Raw genomic sequence first — 13120 nt, 5'->3', positions numbered from 1 at the left:
TGCGGCGATAGCCATCTAAAGTATCTGACCTTGAAGTGGTTATCTCGTCCCCAGTAGGAGGGGACTCTAGCTCCTTTAGTAATATCAAAGAGAAACTCCGAATCCACCTTGTCTCAGATGCAAAGTCCCCCATTAGGTGCCATGCTGCCTTTTGGGCCGTTTTTTTGTTGTAACGTATCTTTCCTCCTTTTATCAGTCATGAGAAAACGATTCAGATGGAACAAACGTGCTTTACATGAAGCTGTGCTCTTTCCCCAAAGCCTGTGAAATTACTGTGACTCGGTGCTACTCAGCCCTGAACCCTGAGCTCTTCTTTTGACCATTTGTGCTCAGATTGGGGGGGCTCATTATTCAAGCTGGATGCACCATATTTACATCTACCAAGATTGATTAAATTTGCATTAAAAAAAAAGGTTGAAAAAGTGAACATTAATTTAGTTTTAATACATACACATTGCATCAGCGCAAAGTATTCCCAGGTCCTTACTTAAGAGGAAGTGGAAACGCTGAGATCAAGAGAGAGGTGTGCAGTCGGCGCTAGTCCTTAGGGAGTAATTGTGTGTGTGTTTACGTGTGTGTGTTTTGTGTGTGTGTGTCTCCTCCAGATTCATTCGCTGCAGAGCCAGCTGGAGTTCCAAGAACAGTCCATGGTGGAAAAGTCTCTTGTGTGTCGTCAGGAGGCCAAGATCCGTGAGCTGGAGACCAAGCTGGAGTACGAGAGGACACAGATCAAACGCTTGGAGGTGAGAGAAAGATGGGCTGTGTGTACTTATACACGCAAGTTTGGTATTAATCAAGAGCTGGAGATTTTATAAAATAAAGGAATGGTCCTTTTGCATAGCTCCATATTTTGGAGTCTGGTTAAGAAAAGCATCCACTAGGGAATGAATGTTTCAAATCATAATTGAGAAAAGTGCCGTGCTCAAAACTTTTGTGTTTTTAATCCTCACACGACCCCAGAGGTATACTCTGTCATATCTCACCGGTGCTTTATTTATCTTTTTCATTACTTTGTCAATCAATTTTTTCTAAATGACTTCACATCATTGTTTTCTGTCTATAATTGTATTATTCCTTTTCGGAAATACGAATATATTGGGGTAACATAATGCAGCTTTATAGATAGAACTATTTATTGTTTGAGTTTGTTTCTGCCATGTCACCCACTCATTTTGAATGATATAGACACAAACATACAGATCTAAATTTGAAATACATTTTTTCAACCTTTATTTTGGTCTTTATCTACTTGTATTGATTGCGGGTTTTCAATTAATTTATGTTGGGTTCAAAATGGCCCTGTTTTCTTTCACCATATAAATATAAACACAAATAAATGAAAGGATGGTACATAATCTTATGAGTAATAATGTGGATTGATAAAAGCTACAACTTGTAAACAGATTAACTCTACCTTTCCTAAAATAATAATAATCTCTTTGTCTTTCCAGATGACTAAAATGACACAACTAATTATGTTTTGAGAAGAAAACAAGTTAACATTGTTGCTATCCTTAATTCAGTAGTCCTTGTATTTTAATGATGTTGATAGGATGGGGCTTGTGAGCTAGGAACATACATTTAAGGGTAAATACAGAACAAAGGAGTTCATATTTGTTCACTTGGAATCCTCCCCAGAGTCTGGTGGGTCGTCTAAAGGAGAACCTGGAAAAGTTGACAGAGGAGAAAAACCAACGCATCGCTGCGGAAAACAGGGAGAAGGACCAGAATAAGCGAATGCAGAGGCAGATAAGGGACATGAAAGAAGAAATGGGAGAGCTGTCCAAGAAGGAGGCTGAGGCGAGCCGGAAGAGGCACGAGCTGGTAAGGCTACCGTGTGCTGGGAGACGTGATACGATTCAGCGGCGCTCACACTAGGAAGAGGTAACCGTGGTTCTTCTGTGCTGTTATCCATTCACCAGGAAATGGACATCCAGAGCTTAGAGGCGGCAAATCAGAGCCTACAAGTGGACCTTAAGCTGGCCTTCAAGAGGATAGGTGACCTGCAGGCTGCCATAGAGGACGAGATGGAGAGTGATGACAATGACGACTTAATCAACAGGTACAGCCCAGCTCTTAGCCTTCTAAAGAGGAAAACATAATTGCCTTTGCTTCGGTAGCTTTGTAATGTGTGCTTGGTACATTAGGGGATACTGTGCTGAAGCTACCGTAGAGAACCAATCGGAAGTCATGTTGCTGCAAGAAACAGATAAAATGTGAACTGCTATTCATTTTTTTATAATTTGGAACAGCCTGTCAATCACATTTTGTATCTTTTCCCCCTCATCTATTTCCACATATTCCTACACCAGCTCAGTCTAACCTCTTTAGTACTGTGTGAGTCATACTACACTTTGTCTGTTCTCCAAATACCTCTCACATGGTTTCGTTCGGCTCCCTGCTTCTGATCTTTTGTCTCGGCGCTGGTTTTCCCCTGTTTGGTTACTCCTTCCCTCTTTGCAGAGGGGTTGAGGGGTTATGCTAGCTCTGAGCCCACTGAGGTAAACACTGACTGCAGTAATACAGACCTCTAAGAAAAAAAGGGAAAACATTACACACGCCAGCTCTGTTTGAGAAAGGAGGCCGAGTCACTGCTTTCCAATGGATGGTTATTTCATGTGCATGTGTAAATGTAAAACTATTTATTTGCTGTTATCTCTGCGGGTTGTTTTTTTGCACCGTTGTTTGTGTATCTCACCCTCTCTCCTTTTTTTTCTCCTTGTTCCCCTTTTGGTGTTTTCCACACTTCTGCCAGTTTGCAAGACACGGTGACAAAATATCAGAAAAGAAAGAACAAAACGTGAGAATGGAAAAATGCATCCTTTGTTTCCGTCATAATGGTTGTTTGCAAGTTGTTGTGTTTTTGTTTTTTCTCACCAGTTTTCAACCACAAGGGAGAACAATGCAGTATTCCTTAGCTTCTCGGTGTGTGTTGTTCACAACAACACCGCGAGGAGAAGTCACTTTAAATAGAATGGAAAGCGGTGTCTGTGGTTTACATCTCAGATAAAAGCTAAGCTTAAAGGATGGCCCCGGTGTTTCATTTAGTTCCATTTTATTTTGTGCCAGGAGTCCGGAGGTGTCTGTACACAGACGGCCTCGTCAGAGGTTTCAGGGCTTGTTTTTCTGCCTTCAAAAGTTGTTTGTAAAATCTGATGGCACACAGAACACTTTGCAGAATGTAAGAGGAAGCGTGAGCTAGAATAGTAAATAGACGACACCGGTATTCTCCTCTAAGTGAGTCTCACTGCTGTAGACAATTGAAAAACAGCAAAGTGTTACAGACCTGAGGTAATACTGTATTATTGTCTCCATGGATAGTGTTCTATCAGACGTTTGCAGCCTCATCATACACCTTCATCACGCATTTGTTCTGATTTTTACCCATCTTCTGCTCCAAGGTGGGTTTTCCAAAGCACATGCAACAAGCCCACCTCTCACTGAGTTTCTACAGGATCACTGCACGCTATTTTCTTTTTATTATACGTTCATGTGAATAACAAAATAGAATATGTGAACATATTTCCAACATCAGTTGCTTGACAGTAGCTTGACATAAAATCTCTTAAATTAGGATGAATTGATTTAAGCTGCTGATTTTTTTTCTTATTTTGGCCTTAGTATTACCTCGATATTGTAGTAATTTTTTCTACTCCTCTACAATTATTTATTCTGTTTCTTTCAGTTTAAAGATGAGAAATGAACATGGACTGAGATTTGTCTGTAGAAATAAAAATCAACAAAATCTCTCCCACAATCAATGCCTGAGTGGCTTTATACACTCCTCCTGGCCCCTCCCTAATTGGACTGAACCACTGCATGGACGCAGGTGGCCAACGAGTCACAGCTGGGCTGACTCAGCCTGACAACAGTGATTGCTGTAAAAAATGTAGGGAATATGGGCATGTGAAAACATATAGAGGGAACCTTTTCCCAATAGAGATTCTATATATATTTTTTAAAGTATGTCACGAGAAAATGATCTTTCTTGTGCCCTGTACACAAACTAAGTGTGGGGGGAGAAACTGACATGTGCTCTGGAAGACCTTAAGTGTGACTGTGTGAGCAACGCTTTTGACTGTGAAATGATTGCAGCCCGGCTGTCTGTCCACAGCTGCACAGTCAGCAAGTGTTGCAAGAAAAGAGACGGCACAGTGTACCACTGAAAAGATTACGCCCAGAAGCTCGGCTGTACGTTTCCATGCACTCGTGTAGATACTCCACTAATTCAATCTCATTTCATAGCGCTGTGAAACATTTAACTTTAAATACAAATGTTCACCTTGTCTTGCTTGTAAAATGTGTAGTCATTGATTGTGAATGCTAATTAAGTTCTTTTGACTGACTGAATTACATTTTCTTTCAGATTTTTAACGCAGTGAAAGGAATCTTTGTGGCATGTTACATAATTTAAACCTTCATTAGAGCGGAGTGAAGAAATGTAGTCTTCAGTTTGTGGCGGATGTGCCCGTCCATAATTTCCCGCTTTAACCTCTGATTGCCTCTTCACAGAGACATGACATTGCGGTCTTTATATGCATTTCTTTCTTTTAACCACCGTTTTTCATCAAACAACCCGCATGTAACAACGCACTGCTTTTCTTATTGTGCTTTTCCATGTTATTTAATTGGCTTTTTATCCCTCCTTCGACATCATTGCATTAGCAGCATGGGTGAACAATAATGGAGGACGTGATTTTTTTATAATTATGAAGTGGATTTTCCAGATGATTTACATTACTATTCATTATGTTTTTGTACTCAATGCTTCAAAAAACAGAAGTTACAATAGCTGGATTATTATTATTGTAGGGGGAGATGATATCAGTTCCCCTTACGGACTGCAGCAGGCTATGTTAAAGTACAGGGATTACAAATAATATAGGACTATGCAGTGCAAAATATGCTTTCATAAGTTGTTTTTTTCACCTTTAGTGCTTATTTTCCTTGAATATTAGATGAATCACATCACAGAGTGTGCACATTCTTTTTTTTTTACCTAAATTGAGGCCTTATGCTCTATTTTATGAATAAATAATTAGCTAATGTTTAGCATATACTTGGTGTTGGTACCACAAGTGCTAAACCGATAGAACCAAGCTAACGAGATTTGATGCTGAGCGTAAGCATTTGTGACAAAGATTTACAACCAGTGCTGGCCAATTGTCAGAAGCTATCAATGTTCACTTCTAAATTCTTGGGGCTTGTTTGTATCTGCGAGCCTCAGGACTGGTTAGCTAGTAGTGCAGGGCGTCGGACAAATCACTTGTGACACCATTTGCACAGCACTCAATTGCAAGCCACCTTTTATTTTGTGTGTGTGTGGGAAGAGGGAGATGATTTTGCTGTTGCCTGGTTTCAGCGTTTTGTTGTGTGATATATCATGTTAAAAAAAGTCACAGTATCACAGAGATGACAAATTGGCAGCAGGTGTCATCAATGAACCTATTATCTAGTTGTGGTGGGCGTTCATCACTTGCATTTAGTATGCAGGGGTGATATAATAGCTGAAATTGGACTCAATGTTTTGGCTGCCGCTTGAAGCTCCTTTCACACTTAAGGTTTTCATATAGAAAATAATAGAATCAGGCCGTTAAGTCTCTCTGGAATCACCATTACCCTTCTACGCTAGAAAGTCGGGCCTGTAAGGTTAGATGATGAGAAAGTTAAATTTCTTAATACTCTTAGAAATTTTGAAGGCCTGAATACTATTCAGTCCAAGAATCCGAGGCTTCTTCATGTCTCTGCTTTCTCCCTCACAATGCTCACACAACACTGGCACCGTCACCACCTCTCTTGTGTAAGAAAAAAAAAGAATAGCTTTTAGGCAGAAAAAAAAGAAGGGAGCAGAGAGGACACATGACTGAATGCGTGACACAAAGCTTGGTGACAAAGGAAATGGTACGCTGTTCACTGGGAGACCTACATAGATGGATATGTGGACAAATGATAGAGCTCTGCAGTCTGGCTGTCATCTCACAGCTCTTTGAATATTGGGTTTTGCTCCTTAGAAGTATATCTTTTTTCTTCAAACATTCTGCAACATGACCCGAGGCTCAGATAGAAAAGCTTGTCCGAGAATGAAGATCTGGGATTGAAAATTGCAGCTCCTCTCTCAAAGCCCTGTCATCATCCCCACTGTTCGCACTGCTACAGTGTGTTTTAATATACACTCCATTTTCCTGCTCTGATCACAGAAAACGAAACAATGGAAAATTTTCGCACAAGTCGGACATGGTTTAGGCCTTCAGAACATATGTGTCGCCGCGCAATATTTCACCTGTCTCTCTGAATGTGAAAACTCATTTTCACACATCATGTAACCAAGGACAGCGAAGTCCAAAGCAGAGTGTCCTCAAACAAATGGAGGATAACATTTCGACCATGACCGCAGTATTGACGTAGAGGTTACGCCACTCTGCCCTCCTCTTCTTCACCACATCCTGTCACATTAACCCCCTCGAATAATGGGATGCATAATTTCGAAAATTCACCCTGGATTTTAAATTTAAAATGAATGAGGCCTGACCTTATCCAGGTGGGATCTACCAAGCTTTTTCATCGGGATCGACAGGTCTCTGTATATTGATTGTTATGTCAAGCGTAGTGCCCGCGGGGGCCGTCTCGCTCCAATAACAATCACCAGGAGCAGGTGACATGCCACACAGATGCTAGCAGCCCAGAACCAACCAAACAAGTTAATTATGCCTCCAACAGCTTCATCCACATTCCGCCTGGATCACTCATCTGTGTCTGAGGGACGTTCTGTCACAAAAACATCTTGATTGTGTTATTATTGTATCACATAATCATGCTTGTCTGGATTGCACTGCATCATACTGACCTTTTTAATATGATAAGAGAAGGAGTACAACTGTAACATTACTAACATTACTAACAAAACGCTAATAATGGTTAGTTTTCACACGTGATGTGTGAAAACTAACCATTATTTTGCCTGTGTTATTCCAGTGATGTTAGACTGCAGAGAATATTCACATAACAAGTCATTTGTCTAATTTATTGTCTGAAAATCTGCCCAAATTTATTCTAAATTGTTGCACAAGGCAAATTAAGGCAGTTTATTTTCGTATTATCAAGAAGGTATTTAAATGAGTTAGGAAAAATGTAAAAAACGACTTGTTATGTTGAATATTTTTGCTGTGTTGCGTTGGAGTCAAACTCGAGCTGATTCTGTTTCTCCACAGTGGTGATGAGACAGAAACCGATTCCGAGGTGGAGGACCGCGTGGACGGGGTTAAGTCTTGGCTCTCGAAGAACAAAGGCTCCACCAAGACCCTGTCAGATGAGGGGAGTCTGAAGAGCACCAGGTCAGTATCCAAATCATTGTGCATCACGACAGATAACAATGTACGTCCCCGGTGGTGACACTGTGATAAATGTAGCTCGGCCTTAAAAAAAAAAGGCCCGGTATTACCTGTGGCAGTTTGCAACAGAAGGATGGGTATTTCATGTGATTAGGCGTCGTCTCTCTCTCCCAGTAATCCCTCTAATGACAGGAGGCGGAACGAGGAAGCGGCTGCTGTCAAATTTATTGAAGTGGCCCGTGGCCAGTTGGCACGGCTGCTTAATGACGCCCCTGCCACAGTGAGATAGATCTCCTCACTGGGAGATTGCCTCACTTTCTGCGGTGTATACTGTACATAACAGCAATAGACTCTTGACTGGTCCCAAGGACAAAATGAAAATGACAAATGTAATATCCTGTCAAGGCACTAAAAGTCTCTGTTACCACATGTTGCATACAACTAAAGAATGCAACAATTTCAAATTTCTTAAGTATGCAGAGATCTGATTTTTTTTCTTTTCGTCTTCTGTTGGTTGTCTCTGTTTGTCAATTTATTACATAACCTTTTTAGACATTCAGCAAATGCCGATACCAAGGAGCTAAAAGAGGGTAAGGAGAAGATGAATGACGGAGGTAAAGACGGTAGAGAGGTAGAGCCGAACAGATCAGTGTCTGTCATGAGTTCCTTAAGCTACAGGAAGCGTTCCAACCTGAAAGACTCCATAGGGGGGACAGGCGATGACAGCTCCTTGTTCAGCACTCTCAAAGAACAGCCTGACACACCAGATCAGGCCTCCATTCGCAAAGCTAAGTCTAAGTCTGGAGGGCTCCAGGAGGATTGGAAGAAGAGCCAGGCGCAGGAAGACTTGGACGACAAAGGCTCCGTCATCTCCATGGCCTATTCTGAAGCCACCAGCAGAGCCAGGAAGGGCCTGGAGTCCCGCTGGACCTCCCGCAGCAGCCCTGAGTTCGATAAGGACTCCACCGTGTCCTCGTTGGCTCCCAGCAGGATGTCCACCAGGAGGGGCATGACGGACATGGATGACGACAATCGGTCGACTATCAGCAGCGTGAGCCGCTCCAGCCCCCGATCGCTGCATCGCAGCAGCTCCTGGAAAGACGACAAACGCAGCAGCTCTCGTCTGTCCGTCGCCCGCAGCTGTGGCCTCAGTGAGTTCGGCCTGCGTGTGGATGACGACGACGACGACGATGGCCACAGTGTGGCTTTCACTGAAGGGGGAACGTCCTCTTACAGTCCGCGCTCCATCAGTCGCAGCTTTTCTACCCCGGCCCAACCGCGCTCCTCCGACGGCAATCTGCCAGATTCATCTGACATCAAGACGGTCACCCACCGTAACTACTTGGACCCGGACTTGGAGGCCGCCATCAACGAGGTGCTGAGCTTTAAACCCATCAAGTTCAAGCGCAGCAAACTCGACGAGTCGAGTGGAGAGGAAGAGGATGAGAAGAAGAAGGGGCCGGGAAGCGAAGACGGTAGGAAGAGGGGGGAGGACGAGGGGCTCGGCTGCAGCACATCCGGCCTGCTTCGATCCTCCTCCAGCTCAGCTCTGGACTACGGCAACCGCCCGTCCAGCACCCTGAGCACCAGCAGCTCCCGCAGTCGGAAGGAAAAGAAAAGCAAAATCTCGCCGTCCGACTCCTCCTCCTCATCCTCCTCAGACGACCGTCACAGCAGAAAGAGCTCAAGGGGGAAGAAGGGCAAGAAATCCAAGAAGAGATCTAAAAAGAAGCAAAGTGAGTCAGAGGATTCCTCTTCCTCCTCAAAGTCGTCCTCCTCCTCTTCCTCCTCCTCCTCCTCCTCCTCCTCCGACTCGACCATCTCCTACCGCAGCTCCAGCAGTGTCAAAAGGGCCCCGAAGCCACCATCTGATGATGACGAGCAGGGGCCTGCAGGGCGGGGGCCATCGGGCAAGAAGGATTCCAAGAAGAAGCAGAAGAAGGTGGAGAGCTTGATGATGAAGTACCGCTACAGGCCCGACAGTGACTGATGGCGTCAGTGGAAGGTGATGCTCGGTGTGATAATAACCCAGGAGCCTGGCTTAACAGAATCTGATCCGGGATCTCTCACTGAATGCTCTAACTCAGTTTGCTGTGTGTGTGTGTGAATGTTTTGTATTTATTCTGACTTAGATACACGAATACTGACTTGTATTGTACTACATATGCCCTAGCTACCTTTTTTTCAAAAGTCACATTGGCTAATTAGTGCATGCCACTGATTGTTTGTCCTTCGCTCCTGCCAACATTTGTCCTCATTGGAAAAAGGTCGCCAATTCACTGTACTGTTGTTATCCCCCTAGTTTGCACTACTGACACACTCCAATTACTTCAGTTTTAAATGTCATTATAGACAGCTGAGGATGCATTTTAAACCGTAATCAGTTTTACAATTTATTGACGATTTACCTTGCTTCAACGTTATTCAGGAGCAGCACACTGAAACACTAGATCTTAAGACTTGTAAAGCAGTGTTACTCTCCTGCTCCCATTTTGCAAAGATTTCAGTGGCTCTCCTGACGTTGTGTTTGATGCTCTTCCACGGTGTTGAGAGAGGGTTGTCTGGCTGTGGCACAAACAGATGTTGGCCATTAGGCAAAAAAACCGAAATGACACCAAGTATTGCTTTTAACATGTTAACTGAGAAGAGTTCCAAGAGGTGTGACACGGCTGCTGATGTTACTTGAAGTGAACACTTTGCATCACAATTAAAACGCTAGCTCTAAGCTTCAAAAGCTCATCTGTTTTGAGAGTATTTTTACTGATAGTTTGAGCATCTCTACCTCCTGTGTGGATTAAAAAAATGCAGGACAGTGGGCTTGGGTATCTTTTTTCAAGTGTCCTTGAACATGTCTTGACGTTACCATTTTGCCAAGAACGCTTCTCTCTAGCATACAGTTACGAGGCAACAACAGCTAACCCCCCCCCCAAAAAAAGATGAAAACACCTCCTTCAAATTAAGTGTCACTTTCACAGCAGATAAACACGCCTGTAAGTCATTTCAGTTCTCATTCATAGCACCCGTTCTTATGTCTCACTGTGGGATACGGTGTGCTTGTCTTGACTATCGTACACATCTTGCAACACTGACGTGCAGCATTTGGTATGGCAGAGCACTTAGGCCCTTTCCAAATACCAATATCTCAAAATACATACAACAGTTATTATATTGAAAGGCCATTTCATTTGTTTCAGTGTTTTTTCATTTCTTAATTTCCTTTGGTTGTGTATTAAAGGGCAGTGGTCATGTCAGTGTGGATGTATGAAATCTCCCTTCAGTTGAAATTCGAGTAATGCATCGAGTGCTTGTCATGCCATGTGTTGTCATGACAACGTGATCTAAGGATGTAAAGCCCTGCTTTGAAATGACCTTAAATGTGGTTGGTAGAAGCAATGTAAAATAGAGTTATGCTGATGCCTGACATTTACTTTATTAACTGCACACACTATTTACTATGTAAACATTGTGTCAGACTCACAATGCCTGTGCATGGCATTCCTGTTTGTTATTTATGTTGTTAATTGACAAGAGTTTCTTGTGTTTTTTTCCCCCTGTAGTTTAATCCCACTAACACTGTTTCAGGTTTGTTCGTGGAACAAGAATATTTACGATGCATTTTTTTATATATATATAAATAAAAATATATTTAAAAATATAAATAAAAAAAACTATGTTGACAATGTGCACATATGTTAAGCACACCTTTTGGAATGTGTTGTTTACTGACTGGGGAGTGTAATCTCACAGCCTACATTTCTTTGTTTTGCTCTCCGAATGCCAAAATTTCCTTGTCTACATCCTTTACTTACAGTTACTCTACAGTAAGTAGCCATGTAGTGATATAATGCCTTGTCTGTGTGTGTGTGTGTTGACCCCTGCAGCCCTTCTGTGTGCCGCAGACACCCGAGTCTCGGCAGATCTGATGAAGAGGATGAGGTGGACAGAGACTCCGGCAGGCAGTCGCCGAGGCAGAGCGGCAGCGAAGGAACATTAGCAGAGAGCACATCGTAACCCAGAGTCGGGTCACCTCGTGCTTTCAGTGACATCAGACACACAGGAGGGGAACCATTCTATCCCCAAATCCAGCTGCTTCCAGAGGCATTGACACTGTTCTCAGATTGATTAGTCTGGGCTTTTGTTTTTGTGGTATATTTCACTTATTCACATGATGAAGTGATGCTGCTTCTATGTGCTTTTTTGTTTTAATCTAACACAGCATATTGAATAAGTTAGTTAATACAGAACAGGGAAGTTATATCAGAAGAACTTCCTACCGCTACTTCATTTATAAGAGTTGCTTTTCATGCAAATATGAGCCCTCCTCTGCACTCTCCTCTGACTTTTCAGATAGCTCTGCCATGGAGGATTTAGATAAGCCCACTCTGGCTACGCTCCTCCAAGAAGGTCTGACCAGCCATTAAGACTCTTCCCCCTCCTCCCCATTAATGTGGACTGTAGGCCCTGGGAGGAATTAACCTATTTTCAATTTAATACATTGCTGTAAGTTTACATGTGGCTCTTGTTGCAAGTTCATGATTGCTGACATCAAAGTAAAAGCATTTTGGAAAATAAATGTATATCTGAACCAAGCTGTTAGATGCATATGTTTGAAAAGGATTTAAAAGTCTATTTATAAGGTATACATAGATATTTAATAATATATGTGTAATCTAAGCATTTACATGAACAGGCTTTTCAAATAGATTAAGATTTTTGTAAACTAGTGAGATAAGTATTTTATTAAGATAAGGCTTATTTCATATTTCATGCCGCAGTACTTTGGCTCCTTTGAGGTTCTGCCATGCTTTGTCCACTTGTGTCAGATTTCTCAAGGTTCAAAGGGAATGTGTTTGCTTGCTATTATAAATTAGTTTTTTTCAAGAGCCGTCAAAACCTTTCAGATGTAGAGATGCATGATGTTTTGTTTTTTTAAAGCACAAACACTGGACTTCTTTATATCATAATGCTGAATTCTGAAGAATGATATTCCAGTATAATTATGTTAATTTCGATATTTCTGTTACATGTGTACGGTGCAGGAGTTGCACTAAGGGATTTTTTTTGCTCATATTGGTTTAAGCAGTAAAATCATAGCACCCTTTTCTTCCAATTTCAAGGTGCCAAAAATAATGTTCATAAACTGGTGATATTTTGCATGTGAGAACATTTGGATTGTCAGAGGTTATCTGGCCATGATAAAGAGCACTCATATTATGATATTTAATCCCCAGGCTGTTCAGACTCTTAATTTATTTGTCCTCTTTCAGCCGTCTGTCTACTCTGTATTAGAATACAGCCCAAAATTCACATAATATAAAACCAGTCTGCTCTCATATTTCAATACCTTTGTTTATTTTTAACTGTCTAGACACACATGAAACTGGCTAGTTATTTCTATTTTTGGCCTTACAGAATTTTAAAATATATTTAAATCACATGTAGGTAGATTTAAATAAGAAACCATATATGGAATATGTGCATCCGGACTGTCTGCCCTTGTGCAAAAGAAAAGCTTCAAGTGTCTGACTTGCTATTTGCATATCTTCTCAGAAGAGGCTAATCTGCATTTCATGTCTTATTTTCTTTCTTTTTTTGCTTCACATGAATATTAATATGGTGCACAGGAAACTTTGATGTCAGTGATTCAAAATAGTCTTTTTAACTGAAAAAACCCCCACACATTTTGAGTTTCATGGCCTCCAAGTTGGAGTGGCTGGCATTACACATATGGTCCAAATAAGTAAAATAAGTTTGTACACTTTTCAAAAGGTTTGACTATATTCATTATTCAA

The 13120-nt window shown here is 41.8% G+C and overlaps 1 protein-coding gene across 1 annotated transcript in view; it reads left to right on the top strand.

The window, feature by feature from the left end:
• LOC129113147 (unconventional myosin-XVIIIa-like) overlaps positions 1-9318 on the top strand; it is a 57996-nt gene extending 48678 nt beyond the window's left edge. The window contains exons 36-41 of the mRNA XM_054625308.1: positions 606-743; positions 1639-1824; positions 1923-2062; positions 2756-2800; positions 7209-7331; positions 7881-9318. Of these exons, the coding sequence (XP_054481283.1) occupies positions 606-743; positions 1639-1824; positions 1923-2062; positions 2756-2800; positions 7209-7331; positions 7881-9318 (2070 nt within the window). The remainder of the gene's footprint in view (positions 1-605; positions 744-1638; positions 1825-1922; positions 2063-2755; positions 2801-7208; positions 7332-7880) is intronic.
• The last annotated feature ends 3802 nt before the right edge of the window (positions 9319-13120 follow it).

The sequence above is a fragment of the Anoplopoma fimbria genome, chromosome 24 (assembly GCF_027596085.1).
Source record: "Anoplopoma fimbria isolate UVic2021 breed Golden Eagle Sablefish chromosome 24, Afim_UVic_2022, whole genome shotgun sequence".
Taxonomy (NCBI): domain Eukaryota; kingdom Metazoa; phylum Chordata; class Actinopteri; order Perciformes; family Anoplopomatidae; genus Anoplopoma; species Anoplopoma fimbria.
Note: the sequence above shows the minus strand (reverse complement) of the source record. Positions and strands in the feature narration are given on the sequence as shown.